This window comes from Notolepis coatsorum (genome assembly GCF_963971535.1).
Source record: "Notolepis coatsorum genome assembly, chromosome: 5".
NCBI classification, from domain to species: Eukaryota; Metazoa; Chordata; class Actinopteri; order Aulopiformes; family Paralepididae; genus Notolepis; species Notolepis coatsorum.
The window spans coordinates 44,200,750-44,228,040 of NC_140169.1; the positions used below are offsets into that span (position 1 = coordinate 44,200,750).

The 27,291-nt window shown below is 43.2% G+C and overlaps 1 protein-coding gene across 3 annotated transcripts in view; it reads left to right on the forward strand.

Annotated features, from left to right (window-relative positions):
* The window catches only part of ildr2 (immunoglobulin-like domain containing receptor 2), a 118,645-nt gene that overhangs the window by 24,727 nt on the left and 66,627 nt on the right, over nt 1–27,291 (forward strand). For all 3 annotated transcript variants that reach the window (XM_084313973.1, XM_084313974.1, XM_084313975.1), the window contains exon 3: nt 6,145–6,264. In XM_084313973.1, coding sequence (XP_084170099.1) covers nt 6,145–6,264 — 120 coding nt within the window. The remainder of the gene's footprint in view (nt 1–6,144; nt 6,265–27,291) is intronic.

The window sequence follows — 27,291 nt, forward strand, 5'->3', positions numbered from 1 at the left end:
TCTAAAGGAGGCGTATAGACCATGAACCCAGACTGATGTTTCTAAAGGAGGCGTATAGACCATGAACCCAGACTGATGTTTCTAAAGGAGGCGTATAGACCATGAACCCAGACTGATGTTTCTAAAGGAGGCGTATAGACCATGAACCCAGACTGATGTTTCTAAAGGAGGCGTATAGACCATGAACCCAGACTGATGTTTCTAAAGGAGGCGTATAGACCATGAACCCAGACTGATGTTTCTAAAGGAGGCGTATAGACCATGAACCCAGACTGATGTTTCTAAAGGAGGCGTATAGACCATGAACCCAGACTGATGTTTCTAAAGGAGGCGTATAGACCATGAACCCAGACTGATGTTTCTAAAGGAGGCGTATAGACCATGAACCCAGACTGATGTTTCTAAAGGAGGCGTATAGACCATGAACCCAGACTGATGTTTCTAAAGGAGGCGTATAGACCATGAACCCAGACTGATGTTTCTAAAGGAGGCGTATAGACCATGAACCCAGACTGATGTTTCTAAAGGAGGCGTATAGACCATGAACCCAGACTGATGTTTCTAAAGGAGGCGTATAGACCATGAACCCAGACTGATGTTTCTAAAGGAGGCGTATAGACCATGAACCCAGACTGATGTTTCTAAAGGAGGCGTATAGACCATGAACCCAGACTGATGTTTCTAAAGGAGGCGTATAGACCATGAACCCAGACTGATGTTTCTAAAGGAGGCGTATAGACCATGAACCCAGACTGATGTTTCTAAAGGAGGCGTATAGACCATGAACCCAGACTGATGTTTCTAAAGGAGGCGTATAGACCATGAACCCAGACTGATGTTTCTAAAGGAGGCGTATAGACCATGAACCCAGACTGATGTTTCTAAAGGAGGCGTATAGACCATGAACCCAGACTGATGTTGCTAAAGGAGGCGTATAGACCATGAACCCAGACTGATGTTTCTAAAGGAGGCGTATAGACCATGAACCCAGACTGATAAGAGTTTATACCAGGTATCCCACTCTGAGAACATTTGTTGTTAGATATGATTTAGTGCAGTGTACTCTGCTCACTTCTAGTTAATATAATCTCAGATCCTATTCAATCTGCATTGAATTAAATGGGAACGTCCCTGGGGTTCCGCGAAACACTGAACTGAAGTGTCACCTGATCAGGAAGTGAAGTGTCACCTGATCAGGAAGTAAAGTGTCACCTGATCAGGAAGTGAAGTGTCACCTGATCAGGAAGTGAAGTGTCACCTGATCAGGACGCTGTGTGGCAGGCAGCCCATCGTCTACACTTGCTGCACACACATCCACACGTACACACTCACTTTAAACAAACACTCACCTTACCACTCACTTTACTCACTTTATATGTATCTATTGTTAACCCTTTGATCGCCGGGGTTAAATTCATAATTTACCATCCGTCGCCAGCCCTATTTAACATGGAGAAGTTCCCCTTCTTTGCAGGGCTAAAACTTTTTAAATTGTATTGCTAAATTGACATTACCATGGCCCATTCAAAGTCCTATATCTATTGTTCAGGGTGTACCAACGTTATACTTTTTCATTCACATATTCATACTAAAATACGGTCTAAAGTATAAGTATGTTTTTATCGTTTTCTGCAGCTTTCTCCAGAACGTGATTTATAGCCCTAAATGCATTATATTGATGATTGTATACAGTTTGATAGCAATCGGCGCGAGATAAAAAAATTCAAATGGACGTACTTCTAGAAGTTACTACTTATGATCTGATGATGACCGGATGGGGGGGGGGGGTCGTTTATAATTCCGTGGGCAACGTTATATCATTCATCTAGTGTGGGTGATATGATCATCAGAGCAGTTAGTATAGAAGACATGAACAAATAACGCTGAAACTCACCGTAGCTTCCTCTCGCCGTTGGGAGATGAGTGTGGAACAGAATTTTTTCTATTATGGGATGTCGAAATATCCGATCCATTTCCAGGTTGTATAATAGTATATACGTCCAAATCATGTTGTTTATCGAGTTATTGGCAACGGATCGCTATCCATTGTGTCGAGCTAGAGTCCCGGGACCTATAGCGAGTGATCGGACCAAATTGAAATGAGCACCAGCTTCAACTTCCTGTTTCTTCCCTGGGCGATCTGCCGATCGGCCACCAGATGTCGCTCTTGAACCGTTAGAGAGTTGACAGGGGCTCACCAGTACGCCTAAATATTAAAGGCAACCAACTTGTGTCTAGCCACGCCCAACTTGCGTCTAGCCACGCCCCCGCGGCGACGCGGCAGCAGCAGAGCGGCACAGAGCTCTGTCGCGGCAGCATTATGTAGCAGTAATCCCCCCTGTTTCAACATCCACAACCAGCTCAATTGGTAGCGCTGCCTTGCTGTGGATCCTGCGGTCCTTTGGTGACAAGTTCGATTCCGTTTTTATTTTATTTATTTTTTTAACGTGCATTCTTTCGCCGGTTAAGTTTAGGCATGTTAACTTTAAGCATTGTTTCGGAGTTGGTTAAGGTTAAGGTTAGGCATTGTTTCGGAGTTGGTTAAGGTTAGAAGGGTTAAGTTTAGGCGCTGTTAAGGAGCTGGTTAAGGTTAGAGTTTGTCTTAGAGAATGGCAATAGACAGCCTATTTCCACGCTGCAGCTCTCTCGCACTGCCGCGGTCACATGGGCGTAGTGGCCAATCAGAGAAACGCTAAACACAAGTTGGTTGCCTAAAATATTCACGCAGTAGTACGTCTCATGTCTCCGGGGGAGAAATATGATTTCGGTCACAGATTTTTGAAATATTGATATCAATGACGCTGTACAGCGTCATCGGCAGAATAAGCATGGCGGGGAATGACGCTGAAAAGCGTCAACGGCGATTAAAGGGTTAAGGGGATTTGCACTGCATTCATGCCTCATTTGCACCCTGCCCTGTGTTTTGTGCCTCATCTTATTTCTGTATTGTACCTCACTGTTGCTCATTTAGCTCTGTATTGTATATTGTATATTTGTATATTGACGAACATTCCTTTACTTACTTTGTACTTACTTCTTAATTACCTTTTTTACTGACTTATTTGTTTACTGTATGTAGCACACTCTCAGGGGCTCATACAGAAACAAGAATTTCATCATGAAGTATTCTGTATTTTATTATGACAAATAATAAACAAACTTGAAACTAAAGGTCTTATAATGCACTTTACATAGAAATAGAGCTGGGGCTCAGTTTGCTAACATTACTAATAGTGACCTGCTGCCTAATAGTGACCTGCTGCCTAATAGTGACCTGCTGCCTAATAGTGACCTGCAGAATAGTGACCAGCAGAATAGTGACCAGCAGAATAGTGACCAGCAGAATAGTGACCAGTAGAATAGTGACCAGCAGAATAGTGACCAGTAGAATAGTGACCAGCAGAATAGTGACCAGTAGAATAGTGACCAGTAGAATAGTGACCAGCAGAATAGTGACCAGTAGAATAATGACCTGCAGAATAGTGACCTGCAGAATAGTGACCAGCAGAATAGTGACCAGCAGAATAGTGACCAGTAGAATAATGACCTGCAGAATAGTGACCTGCAGAATAGTGACCAGCAGAATAGTGACCAGTAGAATAGTGACCAGTAGAATAGTGACCTGCAGAATAGTGACCTGCAGAATAGTGACCAGTAGAATAGTGACCCGTAGAATAGTGACCAGCAGAATAGTGACCAGTAGAATAGTGACCAGCAGAATAGTGACCAGTAGAATAGTGACCTGCAGAATAGTGACCAGTGGAATAGTGACCAGTAGAATACAGCAGAATAGTGACCAGCAGAATAGTGACCAGTAGAATAGTGACCAGCAGAATAGTGACCAGTAGAATAGTGACCAGCTGAATAGTGACCAGCATAATAGTGACCAGCAGAATAGTGACCAGTAGAATAGTGACCAGCAGAATAGTGACCAGGAGAATAGTGACCAGCAGAATAGTGACCAGCAGAATAGTGACCAGCAGAATAGTGACCAGCAGAATAGTGACCACTGGCTTCCAATAACTCATAGAATTGATTTTAAGGTCCTTTTCCTAACATATAAAGCTCTTAATGAGCAAGGCCCAAAATACATAGCAAATTCCCTAGTTAGTTATCTGCCCTCAAGAACGCTACGGTCATCCACTACAGGTTTACTAGACACGCCCAGAAACCAAAAAAGGATAGGAAGTATGGCATTTGCCAACTATGCCCCAAAACTATGGAACACACTACCAACACACATCAGAAACGCCAGCTCTATACACATTTTTAAAGGAAAATTAAAAACGTACCTATACAGTCTAGCTTACAAATAGTTATGGCTTGGAAAAACCTGATGGATCCATGAGGCCTTGTGGACCCAACTTTTTAGATGAAGGAACGGGTACATACGCACACAATACACGACCACTGATGGATCCGTAAGGCTTGGAAAAGTCTTGTGGACCCAACTCTTTAGACGAGGGAACGGTACATACGCACACAAGACGCGGCCACTGATGGGTCCATGGGACTTGGTAAAGCACTATGGACCCAAACTCTGGCCACTGACCACATGAGGGAACGGGTACATACGCACACAATACACGGCCACTGATGGATCCATGGGACTTGGTAAAGCACTATGGACCCAACTATGACCACTGATAAAAACGTAACTACACTAGCGTTATAAGAGCTAAACATTGCTACCTACCATACAAGTGCATTGGTTTAGTGCACTTCCGGTTGCTACTGAGCGGACATGTTTGTGCGGACCTGTTCTCCCAAACTGGTAAGCAAATGACTGTTTTTACGTTATTTTCATTTTTACGTTACTATTATTATTATTATTCTTTTTTTTAAACATTGATCTTAACTGATCACTGTGACTTTATTGCTTTTATCGTTATATATGCCTATATTTGTGTACAGCACTTTGAGCTACATGACATGTATGAAAGGTGCTTTATAAATACTTACTTACTTACTTACTTACTTACTTACTTACTTACTTACTTACTTACTTACTTACTTACTTACTTACCAGTAGAATAGTGACCAGTAGAATAGTGACCAGCTGAATAGTGACCAGCAGAATAGTGACCAGCTGAATAGTGACCAGCAGAATAGTGACCAGTAGAATAGTGACCAGCAGAATAGTGACCAGTAGAATAGTGACCAGCAGAATAGTGACCAGTAGAATAGTGACCAGCAGAATAGTGACCAGTAGAATAGTGACCAGTAGAATAGTGACCAGGAGAATAGTGACCAGCAGAATAGTGACCAGGAGAATAGTGACCAGTAGAATAGTGACCAGGAGAATAGTGACCAGCAGAATAGTGACCAGGAGAATAGTGACCAGCAGAATAGTGACCAGGAGAATAGTGACCAGCAGAATAGTGACCAGGAGAATAGTGACCAGCAGAATAGTGACCAGCAGAATAGTGACCAGTAGAATAGTGACCAGTAGAATAGTGACCAGCTGAATAGTGACCAGCAGAATAGTGACCAGCAGAATAGTGACCAGCTGAATAGTGACCAGCAGAATAGTGACCAGCTGAATAGTGACCAGCAGAATAGTGACCAGCAGAATAGTGACCAGCTGAATAGTGACCAGTAGAATAGTGACCAGTAGCGCTCGGCCTGTGATTCATCTCTCCACAGGAAACAGAGTTTATGGTGTCGTGGGTTTTCCTGTGTCTCAAAATAGTCCCTTTTTAGTCTCCCAGTTTCACAATAGACGGGGTACTATTCTACTGTGCACACATTGTCACAACCCCCCTTGTCTCCTATTCACCCCTATTCATGAGCTCCTTATCAAAACAGAACACTCACCTTCTGTCCCCGCGTCCACAGTGGAACACACCTCCCTCGGTTTATTCCCAACAATGCCCTCCCGTTTTCATTAATCACAGTTGAGAGAGTAAACGCACATTAGCATTAGAATGGATTTGTTATTCATTATTGTAGTGTTGAGAGAGGCATGCTCAAAGCACACCATTGACATTCGAATAGTCCAATGTAGTAGCAGTAACACAACAAAGAGGTGACAACGTAGGTCATCATGTATGATTACAACCGTCGCGACGCAGCGATTAGGTCTCAGGTCGCGTCACCTTCCACCTTTCTCACATGACCTGGTTTCCTGTCTCCTGTGTACAGAGGCGGACCTGAGGATCGGGGAGCTCCACTGGGGTGACAGCGGAGTCTACTTCTGTAAAGTCGTCATCGCTGATGACCTGGAGGGGAAGAACGAGGCACAGGTGGAGTTACTGGTGCTCGGTACGTCCACACATCCTCCACAACACCCCTAACACCTCAACATCCTCCACAACACCCCTAACACCTCAACATCCTCCACAACACTCCTAACACCTCAACATCCTCCACAACACTCCTAACACCTCAACATCCTCCACAACACTCCTAACACCTCAACATCCTCCACAACACTCCTAACACCTCAACATCCTCCACAACACTCATAACACCTCAACATCCTCCACAACACTCCTAACACCTCAACATCCTCCCCAACACTCCTAACACCTCAACATCCTCCACAACACTCCTAACACCTCAACACCCTCCACAACACTCCTAACACCTCAACACCCTCCACAACACTCCTAACACCTCAACACCCTCCACAACACTCCTAACACCTCAACACCCTCCACAACACCCCTAACACCTCAACATCCTCCACAACACTCCTAACACCTCAACATCCTCCACAACACTCCTAACACCTCAACATCCTCCACAACACTCCTAACACCTCAACATCCTCCACAACACTCCTAACACCTCAACATCCTCCACAACACTCCTAACACCTCAACATCCTCCACAACACTCCTAACACCTCAACATCCTCCACAACACTCCTAACACCTCAACATCCTCCACAACACCCCTAACACCTCAACACCCTCCACAACACTCCTAACACCTCAACACCCTCCACAACACTCCTAACACCTCAACATCCTCCACAACACTCCTAACACCTCAACACCCTCCACAACACTCCTAACACCTCAACATCCTCCACAACACCCCTAACACCTCAACACTACAGAGTTCCATGCTACTCGCTCTTATTAGAAAATGAGCATGGATTTTTAGGAAACTGGCCACTCTTTAGCCTGGGATTGCACATGAACGGATGTATGTAGAAATAAACGGTTTGTTCCCTGTTGTGTTGGAGTATAAATATTGCCTTTCAAATGAGCCATAGTATGTCTCCATAGCTATAATATAGAATATACGATGGATCTACAAACAGCGTCAATGCGGTCTGAAACGCTGGCGCCAGGGAGTAAACTTGGGAAAACAGTGTGGCAGTCAATGAGTTAAGGAGTTAACAGTCGGGCACATTTAGCATAAAATGCGATTTATTATACTTTATACTTATAGCACATGCATGAGTCTGGTCTCTTTTGAAAGGTAACATTCTGAAGTTTCAGAAAATTCACTTTCAGTGCTAATGTATTAGAGAAACAGAGGTTTGAAGTGAACACACTGAAATAAAATATTTGCTCCTTACTTTTGTGTTGACTTGTTGCCAGATGCCTGTTTTTGGGTTCCAGTTGAGAGATAGGAGCTGGAAAACATAACGGTTCCATAGCCTGAAGTCTTATAGTCATACAGGTCCAAAGTTTATATAAATCCCACCGAAAATGAGTGTTTTACAAAGGTTTTTGTAATGTGTGTACCGCAATAATTCAGCGTGATTATCCAAAATGGCCGTCCGCTGCCATTCATTTCGATGGTCTAGTCCAGGGGTCAGCAACCTTTTTGACATGGAGTGCAGTGCCTGTTTGAAATATAGTTGTTGTAACTAGTGTGCCTCAACAATATTCCATGCATCGTAATTTTTTTTCTCATAATCAGGTCTTTTTAATGATAATTTTTACATTATTACATCATTATTGTTATTGTTATTATTAACAATATTATTATGATGGTTGTATCAACCCTAAATCTGAGTTGGGGGGGGGTGGAATGCAATGCAGACAAACAGCTGCATACAGTGCGACCATTTCACTCACATTTGCCCATTCATTTTTGGACACATCACACACCATCGGTGTGTGTACTGTACGTGTGCTGTCATAGCTCCACCTACAGGCCTAATGGAGAACACCAGGAGAACACCAGGATGTGAATGGAGGGTGAATGTGAGGTATATCTGCAACGCTGGCCTCCCGGCCACCGCCACCAAGCCTCTTCAACTCATTCAGAACGCAGCGGCCCGCCTGATCTCAAACCTACCGAAGTCGGCCCATGTCACCCCACTTCTTAGGGACCTGCACTGGCTCCCCATTGCTGCACGTATCCGCTTCAAGGCCCTCGACCTAGCATACCGTGCGGCAAAGGGAACCGCTCCCGCCTACCTCCGGTCAATGGTCTCTAACTACACACCCTCAAGACCCCTACGCTCTGCATCTTCTGGCCGCCTCAGACCTACTCCTATCCGAGCTCCGGGAGGGTCATCAATAGGGATGGGTACCGAATTCGGTACTTTTGAGGTACCGAACCGAAACACGTCGGTACTACCGAGTATCGAATCAAGTGAGAAACCGAAAAAATAAATAAAAAAGAAAAGAAAAGAAAACAATTTTTACTTTTTTTTTTTACTTTTTTCTTTTCAAGTCAACGTTCACACGCACAATATATGCTTACCTAGGATTTGACTTGATTCAACAACAAAGCAGTCGGAGCAATGACAAGCCGAAAACTGTCGAAATTGTAGTTATTTGAAGTTTGGATTGTTTTTTTTACGACTGAGGTAGGTAAATTAAATTTCTTGAGACTAAAGTACCGAAAAAAGGTACCGTTGGGTACCGGTATCGATTCACAGGTACCGGTACCGGTATCGGTTCAAATGTGAAAGGTACCCATCCCTAGTCATCAAAGAGAAGCCGCCTATTCTCAGTCCTTGCCCCACAATGGTGGAATGAACTACCCACCCCAGTTAGGACAGCCGAATCCCGTCCAATCTTTCGCCGTCGACTAAAGACGCACTTCTTCAACCATTATCTGAAATAAAATAAAAAAATTAATAATTAAAAATACCTAACCCTAACTAACCTTACTGTCATGCACTTGCCCTAATAAACTAACCTACACTGTAACACGCAACACTTTGATGAATATTGTTACTCAGCTGATAGAGTTGTATCCTTCCTGATGACTTGTCGTACAGAACTTGTAAGTCGATTTGGATAAAAGCGTCAGCTAAATGACTAAATGTAAATGTAAATGTATATCGTGCAAATAAGTTTTGATTGATCGCAAGACTACACTGTAAAAAAATAAATAATAATAATAAGTTACCAGAACTTAAAAATATTGAGTTCAGTTACTGTGCATTAAGGTTTTCAGTTTTCAATCCATAATAAGTTAACAGAAAAATAAGTACACAACCACATTATTTCAACCTAATAAAACTATGTTTATTGTCATTGTTTTAAGAACACAAGTTGACTTGGTAATACTCACATTTTGAGTAAAAAAAATTGCTTTTAACATGTGCAATGTTCAATGAAATAGAAAAATAAATAATACAATTGGTTGATTAATCCCACTGGTCACAATGGTGACCGTAATAATGTTTTTGTTATAAGTCTCTGCAAATGTTACTGAATGATGTAGCAATGTATTTCCAGCTAAATTGAAATAATAAACAAATAAAGGGTCTCAATTAAATATGTGGTAGTAAAAAGAACCTGTGGGAGGATTTCAACAAGATAATGTGACAACAGTGCAAAATATTTCACTATAATATTTCAAAGCAAAATATAAAATAAAAATGATAATATATATATATATATTTTTAATGCTGCCCCCTGTGCCTATGAAAATGCCCCCACGTGCCTATGCAGGCACGCGTGCCTAGGGTTGCCTACCCCTGCTCTAGTCAAAACAATGGTCTTCTTGTGTCGGCTTCCCCCACTGTCAGCGCTCGTCTGGGATCGCTTCCGGAGCAGACGCTCCTTGGCTACAATGGGGTGTGGTCAGTTCAATGTATTGGTTGCATGGCAAAAAATGCAGCCCGGAGCCAGCAGACGAGGGCAAAGTGCTGTGACGTGCACGTGTCCCTCGCACAGGCGTGTCCCTCTGCGCGATGGCCCACATGCGGGCCCCCGAACATTAAGAGGTTGTGGATTTGTTCTGCTCATTCAAATAAGTCCAGTCACTCTTTGGGAAGGTGATCAGATCACCCAGACTGGAAACTGAGATGGGTAAAATATGTTGTATGTATACAGTATACGTCAGTCCTCCATAGAGCTGTCCCCGAAGCCTGTTTTTGGGATTCGAACTTTGCCATGATTTTTCCGAACAGATGTTCGAACCTTTGTTTTTAATCATGCAAAAAATGTGCTCCTAAATAATTTGTCTGGTTCAGTACTGTCGAGTCTTGACTTTACGCACATTTACGCATATAACGTAGCGCATATGCACATATTGCTGCGGTCATTAACACATTGATAATAACGTTGTAAGACGGGTTTGCTGGTCATGCGAATTCCGCCAAATCACGGCGTACGACGTTATTGACATCATATTTCATTTTTTCGCCATGGCATTCAGAATTCCGCCAAATAGAAATAAACAAATTTGTATATTATATATGTATATATATACACACACTCAAAATATTATAACAACATAAGGAAATGAGTCAAAACAAACATAATAATATCAGAAATGATCAAAAACAACAATGTAAGAGCATTGAGTAATGCAAGACAAAAAAATACTACTATATAATGTAATCTACTTAGCCTATAGAAGTGACAACATGTCCATAGAGTCATTTAAACCTGCAAAGAGGTGGCCTGTAGTCTATCAAAATACAATAAATAACAATGTATAAATACAATAAATAAATAAAGTGATCTACTGGCCTATAAAAATGACACCATGTCTATGGAATCATTTAAACCTGGGAGTGAGGTGGCCTGTAGTCTATCGATCCAGCGACTTTCTTTTTGGTTTAGAATTCTTTGTCTATTACCTCCTCTAGACGTGAGTGGAACACTGTCAATTCCGATAGCTGTAAATAAAGCAGAGGTACTTTGGTGAACTTCATGAATATGTTTAGCCATTGCATAATCCATGTTGTTAGTTTTAATAGCATATTTATGATCTGCCAGTCGATCAAGTAGACGGCGTTTCGTACGACCAACATAAAAAGAGTCACATTTGGAACAAGACAGTATATAAATAACATGTGTCGTTTGACAATTAATAAAGCTGTTAGAAGTATATGTCTGTTTTGTAACTGGGTGGGTAAATCCTTTTGATCTTACCACCACATCGCATTGTTTGCAGTGACCACATCTATATGTTCCTATAGGAGGCTTTGGTAACCATGTAGATTTGACATCTGCCGGTAGATGGCTTCGTACTAATTTATCTCCGAGATTGGGGGCTCTCCTAAATGTACAGAGGGGCGGGTCAGGGAATATGTTAGACAAGGCCTCATCACATTGGATCAAGCTCCAATTCTTTTTAATTATATTGCGAACAGCAAGGGCCTTAGTACTACTATAAGTGGTAGAGAAAAACACCCTATCGGTTTTCTCTTTTAGTGTCTTTCTTTTTAAGAGGGAGTCGCATTCTACAGTAGCGGCTTCAGATATAGCTGTTTTAAGAGTATTATGTGTATAGCCACGTTCTCTAAAGCGATCATACATTTCTCTGCTCTTTTCTCTAAAATCAGCCTCACTGTCACAGATTCTACGTACTCTTTTAAATTGGCCGTAGGGAACATTGTTGATCAAAGTAGAGGGGTGGAAGCTCTCTGCATGTAAAATAGTATTTTTATGCGTTAACTTCCTGTACAATGACGTATGTAGGTCACCATTCAAATCTTTCGTGATTTCTAAGTCCAGAAAATGGATCTTATCAGGACTAAAATCTAGAGACAGTTTTATATTTGGGTTAGTGTTGTTCAAATAACTATGAAATGCTTTCAATTCATCAATAGTGCCTTTCCACCACATAATGATGTCATCTATATATCTGGCCCAGCAGATGATCTTATCTTTAAATACATTTTCAGTGTTGAACACATAGTCCTCCTCCCATTTCCCCATAAACAAGCCTGCATATGAAGGGCTAAAACATGCACCCATAGCACAGCCTTTTACCTGTCGATACATTTTGTCCTGAAATAAAAATACATTGTTAAGTAAAGTAAATTTAGTTAGTTCGACCAAAAAATCTGTAGGGGGGTCCTGTGAGTCAGTGCGAGTATCTAAACAAGGTCTCATGGCTGTCATGCCTTGGTCATGGGCAATACTGGTGTAAAGGGCTTCTACATCCATTGTCACTAAGTAAGTGCCTGGTCCAATATTACCTTGCTCTTTGATTTTATTGAGAACATCTGTAGTGTCCTGCAAATAAGCTGGAAGCGTTGGAAGTAGTGGTTTAATAAAAAAATCTACGTATTTTGATATAGGTTCAGTTAGGCTATTGTTCCCTGAAATCACTGGTCTCCCTGGTGGTTCAGTAAGGTTTTTATGTATCTTAGGCAATAAATAGAAGGAGGCCATACGAGGGTTAGAATTGTATAAGAACTTAAATTCTTGGTCAGAGATAAGGTTATCATCTTTCGACCTAACTAGCAAGTCTTTAAGTTCTTCTGCTAATATAGTTGACGGGTTAGAAGTAAGAGGGAGATAAAAAGTCGTGTCCTGAAGTTGTCGGGACAACTCTTTAACGTATTGTTCTACACCCCAAACCACTATGGCTCCTCCCTTGTCGGCTCTCTTAATGACGATATTTCTGTTATCTGAGAGTTCTTTGAGGGCATCTCGTTCGTTTTTAGTCAAATTATGGTGGACATGTGTCTTGCTATTAGTTAATTTCTTTACTTCATAATTTACTTTTTTCTCGAATGTGCTCAACGTAGTATTCTGTACTACTGGACAAAAATATGATTTAGGCTTAAAAGGAGTACAAGGAGTAATAATATTTTGACTAACTGGGGTAAACACACACTGTGGATTCTGCTTATACCATGCCTTAATGTGTAGATTCCTATAAAAACGAAACAAGTCTGTTTTTAATTCAAAGTCATTGGGGAGATTGGTAGGGGAGAAGGAGAGACCCTTGGATAATACCTTGTTCTGCGCATCAGTAAGCTGTACGTCTGACAGGTTGATCACTACCTCTGTTGGCTCCGTGTGTGATATTTGCGATGCAGGTTTCTTTCTCCCCCTCCTCGTCCTCTTCCTCTGTTTTCTTTGTGGGGTGTCCGTGTGTCCTTGTCTTGGCTCGTTAGAGATTGGTCTTCTCCTAAAAAATCGACTCCGGGGTTCCTTCGTGGGGCATCAGAGTCTTCTTCTTCACTGGTGAAGTTGAAGGAGACAGTGCAGGGACGTGTGCGCTTGGGTTCATGGAAGTGTTGAGCCTTGCGTCTATGCCATGGGTTGGCAGCCCCTGGTCTGTGCCATGAGTAAACATTGTTCTCTTTAAAATCTTTTTCATCCCGCTGGAATTTCCGGAGCTTATCTTGTTTGAGTGTCATTGCAAATTTGTTCAAATGTTCTGTCAATTTGATTTCAAGTGGAGCCTTTTCCAGGTCTTTGTTCAGTGTGTCCACCTTCTTGTTCATTTCCTCAATTTCATGCTGAACAATCTGTGGGTCTTTGGTAGCTTCTTCTATCAGTAGGAGCATTAAATCGGACGAGCATTTATTAAGAATAGATTCCCATTTCTTTTTTAAATCAGTATTGTCCTTTGATCCAAATGAAGGGAATTTCTTGATTCTTAGGCCCCGTGGAATGTATCCTTTTCTCCAGTAATCGGATAACGTGATAGAATTAAGGTCCAATTTAATGTCTTTCTCCTTGAGGTATTTCAAGTCTGTAAAGATATCTTTAAGATCAGAGTTCATTGAGGTGTCAGCTTGTGCTCCATCAAGTAATGATGAGCTTATGATGATCCGTTTTCCATCCTCGTTAGAATAAGAAAATCCATTGGGTTCATAGTTGAATCCAAGAGTTAAGTTTAGTAAATGATATAAAAATGACACACTGGGCGCCCCAGTGGCGAACCACATAGCGCGCTCAGCCGCGACGCGGCCGACCCAGGTTCGACTCCCGAACCCGTCGTTATTTGCCGAATGTCTTCCCCCCACTCTGTCTCCCATTCCTCCTCTGTCTCTATCTACTGGACTGCCCAGTAGCAATAAAGCGATAAAACGGCAAAAAAATATATATAAAAAAAAAGAAAAAATGACACACTACACCTAGCCAGCTGAACTAGTTAATTTTAAAATTTGTGAACTGTAAACTGAACTAGTTCATGTAGAAAGTGAACTTTCCCAACACTGTCCGTACCACATTACCGACCGTTTCACAATGACGGGCGGGTGGGGTTACTGGTCCAATGCATCGTTGTATCTGCCTACCTCGTCTGAGTATCTAAACCCCGCCCGCACGGCTTGGATTGTCCCAGAAAAGAAACTACACCATTCCCAATGGGGTGCAATACCCGCTGGAAGGCGTAGGCGGCGGTATTTGCCCTTTTGCGAGCTCAGACCCATTCCCAATGATAACATCAGTTTCTAAGTTTCTAAGTTTCTTTAATAGTTGTCATACAGAAGTACAGAATACTTTTATACAAAATGCTTCTTACTATTACGCTCCAGAGACTGTGTTAGACAAGATAAGTATGAAATAAAATAGTATAGCATGTAAAATAGAAGTAAAAATAGAGGTCACAGTGTTCAGTATAGACATATGTACAATGTTCGATGCAGAATAGAAGTAACTGAGTTACCATACAATATACAATATACTATGCAATGTACTAATATACAATACTATATAGTGCAGAGCAGAAATGGGATGAGGTACAATTTAGGTACAATTTACAGTAAGGTGTGCGAGTTGTAGTGCAAATCCTTTACCAATAAATATAAAGTGTAAAGTGTGTTTAGGTGTTCTAAAGTGTGTAAAGTGGGTGCTGCAGTGAGTTGTTTGTTTAAAGTGAGTGTGTGCGTGTGGGTGTGTGTGTGCTGTGTGCATTTGATGGTTGTTGCATAGTGTTTATTGTTCGTTGAGCAGCCTGATGGCCTGGGGATAGAAGCTTCTTCTGAGTCTTTCTGTGCTCGCCTTAAGACTCCGGTATCGCTTGCCTGACCGCAGCAGTTCAAAGAGGCAGTTGTTCGGGTGGCTGGAGTCCTTGATGATTCTCTTAGCCTTCCCCCTGCACCGCTTGTTGTAAATGTTCTGGAGGGTGGGAAGCCCCCCTCCAATTGTGTGTTCGGCTGAACGTGTCACTCTTTGTAGTCTGCTACGGTCTTGTGCAGTGCTATTCCCAAACCAGGAGGTGATGTTGCCAGTCAGGATGCTCTCTATTGTACAGGAGTAGAAGTTCTTAAGGATCTTCTGACTGACTTGGAACTTCCTTAGGCGCCTGAGGAAGTAGAGGCGTTGCCGTGCCTTCTTCACAACACTGTCAATGTGTGTGGTCCATGTCAAGTCCTCGGATATGTGGGCTCCGAGGTACTTGAAACTGTTCACTCTCTCAACCGGTGCCCCGTTGATGCTGAGGGGGCTGTAGTCCTTGACCCCCGACCTCCTGAAGTCCACAATCATCTCTTTTGTTTTGCTGACGTTCAGGGAGAGATGGATGGATGGATGAAAATTAATGGATATCGATAAAGAAATAACGATTAAAACCCGACTTGATGATGATGATGATGTAGTGATGATGATGATGGTGATGGTGATGATGATGATGATGATGGTGATGATGATGATGATGATGATGATGACAGAGTGATAATGGAGTGATGATGATGATGATGATGATGATGATGATGATGATGATGATGATGATGATGATGATGATGATGATGATGATGATGGAGTGATGATGGAGTGATAATGGAGTGATGATGGAGGTGTCGTCTTATAATGTAGGTCTGTGGTAACATGTTCAAATGCTGAATATCAGTGGTATTTTATATATCTGAATATCTGTGTTAACCCTTGGGGGTTGGACCTCGCTGTTTGCACCTGCATGCGGGTGAACAAAGGCCTTGTCTCAGCCGAGAGGTTTTCTCAGAAACTTCCAAAATGTCGCATATTTCAGAAATCGGTCAAAATAGAGAAATGGCATTTTTGAGTGCTTTGAACTGTTGTATATCTGTTTCCTTATTTGCAAAACGTAATACGACTTATAAATAGGTTTAATTATTGCTAGATGGTATGGTTGTAATTATCCCGGTTTTCCAGAGAACTACATCGCGTCACGAAACGCACATACACGCCCGCGCACACACACACAGTGAGAGACAGAGCGGTGTGTGCGCTTTGAATAGGTGTTAGACCCCCGCAGAGCTTGTAGCACTGGACAGATTCTAAACAACACATTGGCTTTTCATAATATGTATGAATTATCTCTCGCAATAATATCCACGGGACTCTACTTTTTGCCGAGTCATTGCGCGAGTTGGATGTTTTATTTACTTGATCACTGTAGGCTCATGAATAGCAACCAAGTGACTTTCAATCACTTGGTTAAAACGTGATTCCGGAGTGATACCTAAATGCATTCCGTTTCATTCAGAGAGAGAGAGGGGGGGGGAGAGTGTGTGAGCTGCTCCGTGTTTCTCACATTGTCGCTCTCTGCCCAATATCATAATATGAGGCACCGTTGTTTGCCACACAACTATACAGTGACAATGGAAATACCAGAGCCAATGGTCCAGTCATATGTAGGGATGGGTACCGAATTCGGTACTTTTGAGGCACCGAACCGAAACACGTCGGTACTACCGAGTATCGAATCAAGTGAGAAACAGATTTTTTTTTTTTTTTTTTTTATAATTTTTTTTACTTTTTTTTTTTTTTACTTTTTTCTTTTCATGTCAACGTTCACACGCACAATATATGCTTACCTAGGATTTGACTTGATTCAACAACAAAGCAGTCGGAGCAATGACAAGCCGAAAACTGTCGAAATTGTAGTTATTTGAAGTTTGGATTTTTTTTTTTACGACTGAGGTAGGTCAATTAAATTTCTTGAGACTAAAGTACCGGAAAAAGGTACCGTTGGGTACCGGTATCGATTCACAGGTATCGGTACCGGTACCGGTATCGGTTCAAATGTGAAAGGTACTCATATGTAATCATGACTCCTCATGATAGATTTGCAATTGAAAAGTCAATATGATGAGACTGAAGTACTGTAAATGCAGCTGTCGCCTATAGAGGGCGCATGTTTATTTTTTATATTTCATTTTATCTCTTGTGACGTATCACGTCCTGTCTCACGCTCTGACTTGCCGTAGTTTGAGCAGATCTGGCAGAACGTGTCCGGACTTGTCGGAGAAGACAGTGCAGCAGATTTATGCACTTTACTTGTCAAACCTAAGAGACTAAAGTACTAGAGTTTTGAAGATAAACCCCTCCCATTGAGCTGCAAGCAGGCCAAAGTGGTTCGTAAAGCGTATTCACACTTTTCGTTTTGTTTTTGTAATTCTATTGACTGAATTGTATGAGTATTGACTGTTATTATTTCCTGCAATTGTAGTTCTACGGTGGTGATGAACGTGATTTGCATCAATAAACAGCCATCTGTAATTAAAGAACTCTGAGTCCTCGTCGTGCATCAATGGGCGGCACAAGTACCCTATAAACACTTATGGAACAATTAGGGTACTAATGCTAAATGAATGGGGGTAGTTCGTGTGACTGCTGAATACCTCTGATAGACCTCCCGTCTTCAACACACCAACATTATAGGAAGTGCTCTTACCGTCTTCTCCAGAGTCAGACAAGAAGATAGATACCAGCGTCACGTCTTCTCCAGAGTCAGACAAGAAGATGGATACCAACATCACCGTCTTCTCCAGAGTCAGACAAGAAGATGGATACCAACATCACCGTCTTCTCCAGAGTCAGACAAGAAGATGGATACCAGTTTCCTCGCTGTGCGTTCAGTAGAAAGCTACCCGGCTGCAAGCTAGCCTAGCTTAGCACAAATGAATGGAAGCGGATACGGACCAGCTAGCCTAGCTTAAAACTCAGAGAGAGGTGTTTTTGGCCAACAGCTAGTGGCCCATAATATTGGCGTGTTCCACATATTCAACTGAATGTAGTTGGTTTGTTTTCTTGTTGGTGTTTGTTAAGTGAATTTCTTGTGCAAAGGTTTCTTGTTGTCGGTGAAGGTATTAACACTACCACACTACAGAAGGTTAACCCTTTCACTGCCACACTACAGAAGGTTAACCCTTTCACTACCACACTACAGAAGGTTAACCCTTTCACTGCCACACTACAGAAGGTTAACCCTTTCACTACCACACTACAGAAGGTTAACCCTTTCACTGCCACACAACAGCATGTTAACCCTTTCACTGCCACACTACAGCATGTTAACCCTTTCACTGCCACACTACAGAAGGTTAACCCTTTCACTGCCACACAACAGCATGTTAACCCTTTCACTGCCACACTACAGCATGTTAACCCTTTCACTGCCACACTACAGAAGGTTAACCCTTTCACTGCCACACAACAGCATGTTAACCCTTTCACTGCCACACTACAGCATGTTAACCCTTTCACTGCCACACTACAGCATGTTAACCCTTTCACTGCCACAATACAGCATGTTCCCTTTCACTGCCACACTACCGACGGTAACCGGTAGTGTGATAGTAAAGGGTTAACCTTCTGTAGTGTGGCAGTGAAAGGGTTAAGTGAATTTCTTGTGCAAAGATTTCTTGTTGTCGGGTGAAGGTATTATAACTGCCCTCTGTTGTTGTTGTTGTTGTTGTTGTTGTTGTTGTTGTTGTTGTTGTTGTTGTTGTTGTGTCCTTGGACAGAATAGACAGAGCCAGACGGCCTCCTCACCACGAGGGACTCTATTGTCCGGCTGTCAAAGCACTAACACAGCCCTGTGGCATAACGTTGGCCACAGCTGAAGTCACTCGGATACAATGTTGTCAGAACGGACAGACTAACACGTGAGATCAGAGGTTCAGTTGAGCAGTTTGTGACATGTTTGCTCAATGGTGGTTTGTTTGTTGTTGATGAATGATTATACGGGTTTGGAGGAACTAGGTTTAGCAGCTGGACCCATCCTGCCAGTGTAGCTTCCTGTAGCTTATCCAGTTAGCAGCATCCATGCTGCTGTAGCTTCCTGTAGCTTATCCAGTTAGCAACATCCATGCTGCTGTAGTGTAGCTTCCTGTAGCTTATCCAGTTAGCAACATCCATGCTGCTGTAGTGTAGCTTCCTGTAGCTTATCCAGTTAGCAACATCCATGCTGCTGTAGTGTAGCTTCCTGTAGCTTATCCAGTTAGCAACATCCATGCTGCTGTAGTGTAGCTTCCTGTAGCTTATCCAGTTAGCAACATCCATGCTGCTGTAGCTTCCTGTAGCTTATCCAGTTAGCAACATCCATGCTGCTGTAGTGTAGCTTCCTGTAGCTTATCCAGTTAGCAACATCCATGCTGCTGTAGTGTAGCTTCCTGTAGCTTATCCAGTTAGCAGCATCCATGCTGCTGTAGCTTCCTGTAGCTTATCCAGTTAGCAACATCCATGCTGCTGTAGTGTAGCTTCCTGTAGCTTATCCAGTTAGCAACATCCATGCTGCTGTAGTGTAGCTTCCTGTAGCTTATCCAGTTAGCAGCATCCATGCTGCTGTAGCTTCCTGTAGCTTATCCAGTTAGCAGCATCCATGCTGCTGTAGCTTCCTGTAGCTTATCCAGTTAGCAACATCCATGCTGCTGTAGCTTCCTGTAGCTTATCCAGTTAGCAACATCCATGCTCCTGTAGTGTAGCTTCCTGTAGCTTATCCAGTTAGCAACATCCATGCTGCTGTAGTGTAGCTTCCTGTAGCTTATCCAGTTAGCAACATCCATGCTCCTGTAGTGTAGCTTCCTGTAGCTTATCCAGTTAGCAACATCCATGCTGCTGTAGTGTAGCTTCCTGTAGCTTATCCAGTTAGCAACATCCATGCTGCTGTAGTGTAGCTTCCTGTAGCTTATCCAGTTAGCAACATCCATGCTGCTGTAGCTTCCTGTAGCTTATCCAGTTAGCAACATCCATGCTGCTGTAGTGTAGCTTCCTGTAGCTTATCCAGTTAGCAACATCCATGCTGCTGTAGTGTAGCTTCCTGTAGCTTATCCAGTTAGCAACGTCCATGCTGCTGTAGCTTCCTGTAGCTTATCCAGTTAGCAACATCCATGCTCCTGTAGTGTAGCTTCCTGTAGCTTATCCAGTTAGCAACATCCATGCTGCTGTAGTGTAGCTTCCTGTAGCTTATCCAGTTAGCAACATCCATGCTGCTGTAGTGTAGCTTCCTGTAGCTTATCCAGTTAGCAACATCCATGCTGCTGTAGCTTCCTGTAGCTTATCCAGTTAGCAACATCCATGCTCCTGTAGTGTAGCTTCCTGTAGCTTATCCAGTTAGCAACATCCATGCTGCTGTAGTGTAGCTTCCTGTAGCTTATCCAGTTAGCAACATCCATGCTGCTGTAGCTTCCTGTAGCTTATCCAGTTAGCAACATCCATGCTGCTGTAGCTTCCTGTAGCTTATCCAGTTAGCAACATCCATGCTCCTGTAGTGTAGCTTCCTGTAGCTTATCCAGTTAGCAACATCCATGCTGCTGTAGTGTAGCTTCCTGTAGCTTATCCAGTTAGCAACATCCATGCTGCTGTAGTGTAGCTTCCTGTAGCTTATCCAGTTAGCAACATCCATGCTGCTGTAGTGTAGCTTCCTGTAGCTTATCCAGTTAGCAACATCCATGCTGCTGTAGTGTAGCTTCCTGTAGCTTATCCAGTTAGCAACATCCATGCTGCTGTAGCTTCCTGTAGCTTATCCAGTTAGCAACATCCATGCTCCTGTAGTGTAGCTTCCTGTAGCTTATCCAGTTAGCAACATCCATGCTGCTGTAGTGTAGCTTCCTGTAGCTTATCCAGTTAGCAACATCCATGCTGCTGTAGTGTAGCTTCCTGTAGCTTATCCAGTTAGCAACATCCATGCTGCTGTAGCTTCCTGTAGCTTATCCAGTTAGCAACATCCATGCTCCTGTAGTGTAGCTTCCTGTAGCTTATCCAGTTAGCAACATCCATGCTGCTGTAGTGTAGCTTCCTGTAGCTTATCCAGTTAGCAACATCCATGCTGCTGTAGCTTCCTGTAGCTTATCCAGTTAGCAACATCCATGCTGCTGTAGCTTCCTGTAGCTTATCCAGTTAGCAACATCCATGCTCCTGTAGTGTAGCTTCCTGTAGCTTATCCAGTTAGCAACATCCATGCTGCTGTAGTGTAGCTTCCTGTAGCTTATCCAGTTAGCAACATCCATGCTGCTGTAGTGTAGCTTCCTGTAGCTTATCCAGTTAGCAACATCTAGGCCTGCCGCGATAAGCAATAAATCGATTAATTGCCGCGATAATTAAAATGAATGCAATGATTTTGACGGGCGCGATTAATTGCTATTTGCGCGTTTGTTTTAATGAGGCGGACCCAGTGCCCCTTGTCAGTCACTGACTCACTGTCCGTGTTGGGAGGCGGGCCGCTGGCTTTACTACAGAGCACAGCACAGGAGCTCCGTGGGGCTAACGTTACCCCTCATTGTGTCTATTCTACTAGCATTAACGTTACTCATACAAACAGAGTAAACACAGTTTTCAATCAATCAATCAATCAATCAATAACAACATTAACGAGACCCTCGTTGTGTCTATTCTGCTAACGCTAACGTTACCTCTCATTGTGTCTATTCTACAAGCGTTAACGTTAGCTAGGCTGTCTATGCTAACGTTAACATTAGGCTAACAAGCTGTAACGTTACCAGTCGCGTCTATTTGCTAACGTTAGCATTAGGTAATAACCGGTTTAAAATGGATGGTGATTACCTCACGTTGTGTCTATTCTACTAGCATTAACGTTACTCATACAAACAATCAATAGCGAGTTATATTGATCACGCTATGTACGATAGCCATGCTAAAACGCTAGCACAACATTAGCACCTAACCTAACAACAAGCCTTAACAAGTCAGCGATCTTTTTGCGAGACTAAACTCTCCGCTCGGTGGCAAATTGTGTTGATGTCGGTTTTGTTTAATCAATAAATGAGGCAGAATACACAGTGACTGTATCCTTTGTTTATTGCACTTGTGCCTGCTGCAAACATAATGATTATGAAATCCTAGAGACGCGTCTCTATTCTGACCAATCAGTGGTCTGCAGTGTTTCACGTGACTTTTCTGGTACCCAAAGTACCTGATAATCACAACAATACTTCCGGTCCGGTCGGTGGGCTTCAAAATAAAAGTCTAAAACACAGGAAAAGACGGAGCGGTGGGCTTCAAAATAAAAGTTTTGGGAAATAAATTTCTCCAAAAAAAAAATTCTCTAACCGGTCGCAATAATATCGCTTATCGCGATATTTTCGGGGGCAATTAATCGCCCAGCAAAATGTGTTATCGTGGCAGGCCTAGCAACATCCATGCTGCTGTAGTGTAGCTTCCTGTAGCTTATCCAGTTAGCAGCATCCATGCTGCTGTAGCTTCCTGTAGCTTATCCAGTTAGCAACATCCATGCTGCTGTAGTGTAGCTTCCTGTAGCTTATCCAGTTAGCAACATCCATGCTGCTGTAGCTTCCTGTAGCTTATCCAGTTAGCAACATCCATCCTGCTGTAGCTTCCTGTAGCTTATCCAGTTAGCAACATCCATGCTGCTGTAGCTTCCTGTAGCTTATCCAGTTAGCAACATCCATGCTGGTGTAGCTTCCTGTAGCTTATCCAGTTAGCAACATCCATGCTGCTGTAGCTTCCTGTAGCTTATCCAGTTAGCAGCATCCATGCTCCTGTAGTGTAGCTTCCTGTAGCTTATCCAGTTAGCAGCATCCATGCTGCTGTAGCTTCCTGTAGCTTATCCAGTTAGCAACATCCATGCTGCTGTAGTGTAGCTTCCTGTAGCTTATCCAGTTAGCAACATCCATGCTGCTGTAGTGTAGCTTCCTGTAGCTTATCCAGTTAGCAGCATCCATGCTGCTGTAGCTTCCTGTAGCTTATCCAGTTAGCAGCATCCATGCTGCTGTAGCTTCCTGTAGCTTATCCAGTTAGCAACATCCATGCTGCTGTAGCTTCCTGTAGCTTATCCAGTTAGCAACATCCATGCTCCTGTAGTGTAGCTTCCTGTAGCTTATCCAGTTAGCAACATCCATGCTGCTGTAGTGTAGCTTCCTGTAGCTTATCCAGTTAGCAACATCCATGCTCCTGTAGTGTAGCTTCCTGTAGCTTATCCAGTTAGCAACATCCATGCTGCTGTAGTGTAGCTTCCTGTAGCTTATCCAGTTAGCAACATCCATGCTGCTGTAGCTTCCTGTAGCTTATCCAGTTAGCAACATCCATGCTGCTGTAGCTTCCTGTAGCTTATCCAGTTAGCAACATCCATGCTGCTGTAGCTTCCTGTAGCTTATCCAGTTAGCAACATCCATGCTGCTGTAGTGTAGCTTCCTGTAGCTTATCCAGTTAGCAACATCCATGCTGCTGTAGTGTAGCTTCCTGTAGCTTATCCAGTTAGCAACATCCATGCTGCTGTAGCTTCCTGTAGCTTATCCAGTTAGCAACATCCATGCTCCTGTAGTGTAGCTTCCTGTAGCTTATCCAGTTAGCAACATCCATGCTCCTGTAGTGTAGCTTCCTGTAGCTTATCCAGTTAGCAACATCCATGCTGCTGTAGTGTAGCTTCCTGTAGCTTATCCAGTTAGCAACATCCATGCTGCTGTAGTGTAGCTTCCTGTAGCTTATCCAGTTAGCAACATCCATGCTGCTGTAGTGTAGCTTCCTGTAGCTTATCCAGTTAGCAACATCCATGCTGCTGTAGTGTAGCTTCCTGTAGCTTATCCAGTTAGCAACATCCATGCTGCTGTAGCTTCCTGTAGCTTATCCAGTTAGCAACATCCATGCTCCTGTAGTGTAGCTTCCTGTAGCTTATCCAGTTAGCAACATCCATGCTGCTGTAGTGTAGCTTCCTGTAGCTTATCCAGTTAGCAACATCCATGCTGCTGTAGTGTAGCTTCCTGTAGCTTATCCAGTTAGCAACATCCATGCTGCTGTAGCTTCCTGTAGCTTATCCAGTTAGCAACATCCATGCTCCTGTAGTGTAGCTTCCTGTAGCTTATCCAGTTAGCAACATCCATGCTGCTGTAGTGTAGCTTCCTGTAGCTTATCCAGTTAGCAACATCCATGCTGCTGTAGCTTCCTGTAGCTTATCCAGTTAGCAACATCCATGCTGCTGTAGCTTCCTGTAGCTTATCCAGTTAGCAACATCCATGCTCCTGTAGTGTAGCTTCCTGTAGCTTATCCAGTTAGCAACATCCATGCTGCTGTAGTGTAGCTTCCTGTAGCTTATCCAGTTAGCAACATCCATGCTGCTGTAGTGTAGCTTCCTGTAGCTTATCCAGTTAGCAACATCCATGCTGCTGTAGTGTAGCTTCCTGTAGCTTATCCAGTTAGCAACATCCATGCTGCTGTAGTGTAGCTTCCTGTAGCTTATCCAGTTAGCAACATCCATGCTGCTGTAGCTTCCTGTAGCTTATCCAGTTAGCAACATCCATCCTGCTGTAGCTTCCTGTAGCGTATCCAGTTAGCAACATCCATGCTGCTGTAGCTTCCTGTAGCTTATCCAGTTAGCAACATCCATGCTGCTGTAGCTTCCTGTAGCTTATCCAGTTAGCAACATCCATGCTGCTGTAGCTTCCTGTAGCTTATCCAGTTAGCAGCATCCACGCTCCTGTAGTGTAGCTTCCTGTAGCTTATCCAGTTAGCAGCATACAGAGAGACAGCAGGAGACATAAAGAAAGACATGGCTGAACCAGGCCGGACTAAACCTAATGCCAAGAGCATAATGTTGTGCCTGTGTGTAGTAATGTATAGCCTACTGTTGCAATAATGAGTGTTCATATATAATCCCCTTTACTTTGCTGTTTACTAATCCAATGATAACCAGCTCAGAGGAGAGAGAGAGAGAGAGAGAGAGAGAGAGAGAGAGAGAGAGAGAGAGAGAGAGAGAGAGAGAGAGAGAGAGAGAGAGAGAGAGAGAGAGAGAGAGAGAGAGAGAGAGAGAGAGAGAGAGAGAGAGAGAGAGAGGGAGAGACAGACAGACAGACAGGATTTTTAGAACTGCGTTTCTAAGATTACATGTAACTGCAAAGCTGGTTAGAAAGTAGTTTTTCCGCAACACAAGTCAGCAGATTAGTCTCTTTCTCTCAGAAATGAAACCATGTTCAAACGCTCATAAACTTCAGCAACAAGGGCCCATCTGTCTCTCTTGTAATCTGCTCCCCACATTCTGTTCCCACGTCTCCCTCTCTCCGCCGTCCAGCAGCTCTCTCTCCTCCCGCTCCTTAAACTTTAATATTCTCCCTCCATCTCTCACTGCCTCCCTCGCTGTCAGGGCAGCATAGTGTCTCTCTCTCTCTCTCTCTCTCTCTCTCTCTCTCTCTCTCTCTCTCTCTCTCTCCCTCTCTCTCTCTCTCTCTGTCTCTCTCTCTCTCTCTCTCTCTGTCTCTCTCTGTCTGTCTCTCTGTCTCTGTCTCTCTCTGTCTCTCTCTGTCTCTCTCTCTCTCTCTCTCAATTCAATTCAATTCAAATAGGCTTTATTGGCATGAAATATTAACATACTTATTGCCAAAGCAAGTTCAACATACAAACAATAACATATATATTAAGCAATAAAATATCATAACATTAGTAATAACAGTAAGGACAATCAACAAGAAACATATTAATTTACAAAATAGTCACTCGATCGGGTAGTCATTTTTCAAGTGTGGCCATTCAGATACATTTACAGGGCTTGTTCTCTTATTTTGTGACAACCGTACATATTTTGCAGCTAATGCTGTACACTGACTTTTCTCCCCACACATGTATAGTAGCTTTTGGTGATCAGGGAGATGGATAAACTGTGCATCAATTTTGTTTATTTGATCAAAGAAGACTTCTCTTAGGTCCTTGTATTTCTCACAGTATAGCAGGAAGTGAAGTTCTGTCTCAATGTCCCCCTGATGGCAAAGTGAACACAGCCTGGCCTCTCTGGGCAGCCAGTTTTGCCTGTAACGGCCTGTTTCTATGGCTAGACTGTGTCCACACAGTCTGTACCGTGTCAATGTTTTTCTTAATTTTATCTCACTCACAGTAGTCAGGTATTCTGCCACCGTGTAGTCTCTGTTTAGGGTCAAATAGAATTTTAATTTACTTTGAGATTTGGTTGATTTGTTCCAATATTCTATATCGTTTTCTTTTTGTTTTGAGATTATTTGGTTGGGCCAGATTTTTTGGTATCTGTCCTGAAGCATTTGTGGGCAGAGATTTCTGACTAGCTGGCAGACTAGCTGACTAGCTGGCAGAGGGGACTCTCTCTCTCTCTCTCTCTCTCTCCCTCTCTCTCAGATTACCTAGCGCTACTCAGCTGCATGGTATTTAGATGACTATGCCAGGCCAAGGCAGCGGGATGTGTGTGTGTATGTGTGTGTGTGTGCGTGTGTGTGTGTGTGTGTGTACTTATGTGTGTGTGTCTTTATCAGAAGAGAAGGGTATATTTGTCACCATGGTAACTGGCCGCTCACTCAGACAGCCGCTCATTATATATACACACCCTGCACTTACAGAGACACACAGAGACACACAGAGACACACAGAGACAGAGACACACAGAGACACGGAGACACACAGAGACACACAGAGAGACACAGAGACACGGAGACACACAGAGACACACAGAGACACAGAGACACACAGAGACACAGAGACACACAGAGACACACAGAGACACACAGAGACACACAGAGACACGGAGACACACAGAGACACAGAGACACAGAGACACAGAGACACGGAGACACAGAGACACAGAGACACGGAGACACAGAGACACAGAGAGACACAGAGAGACACAAAGACACACAGAGACACAAAGAGACACACAGAGACACAGAGACACACAGAGACACAGAGACACACAGAGAGACACAGAGACACACAGAGACACAGAGACACACAGAGACACAGAGACACACAGAGACACAGAGACACACAGAGACACAGAGACACACAGAGACACACAGAGACACAGAGACACACAGAGACACACAGAGACACAGAGACACACAGAGACACAGAGATACACACAGAGACACAGAGACACAGAGATACACAGAGACACACAGAGACACAGAGATACACAGAGACACACAGAGACACAGAGATACACAGAGACACACAGAGACACAGAGACACACAGAGACAGAGA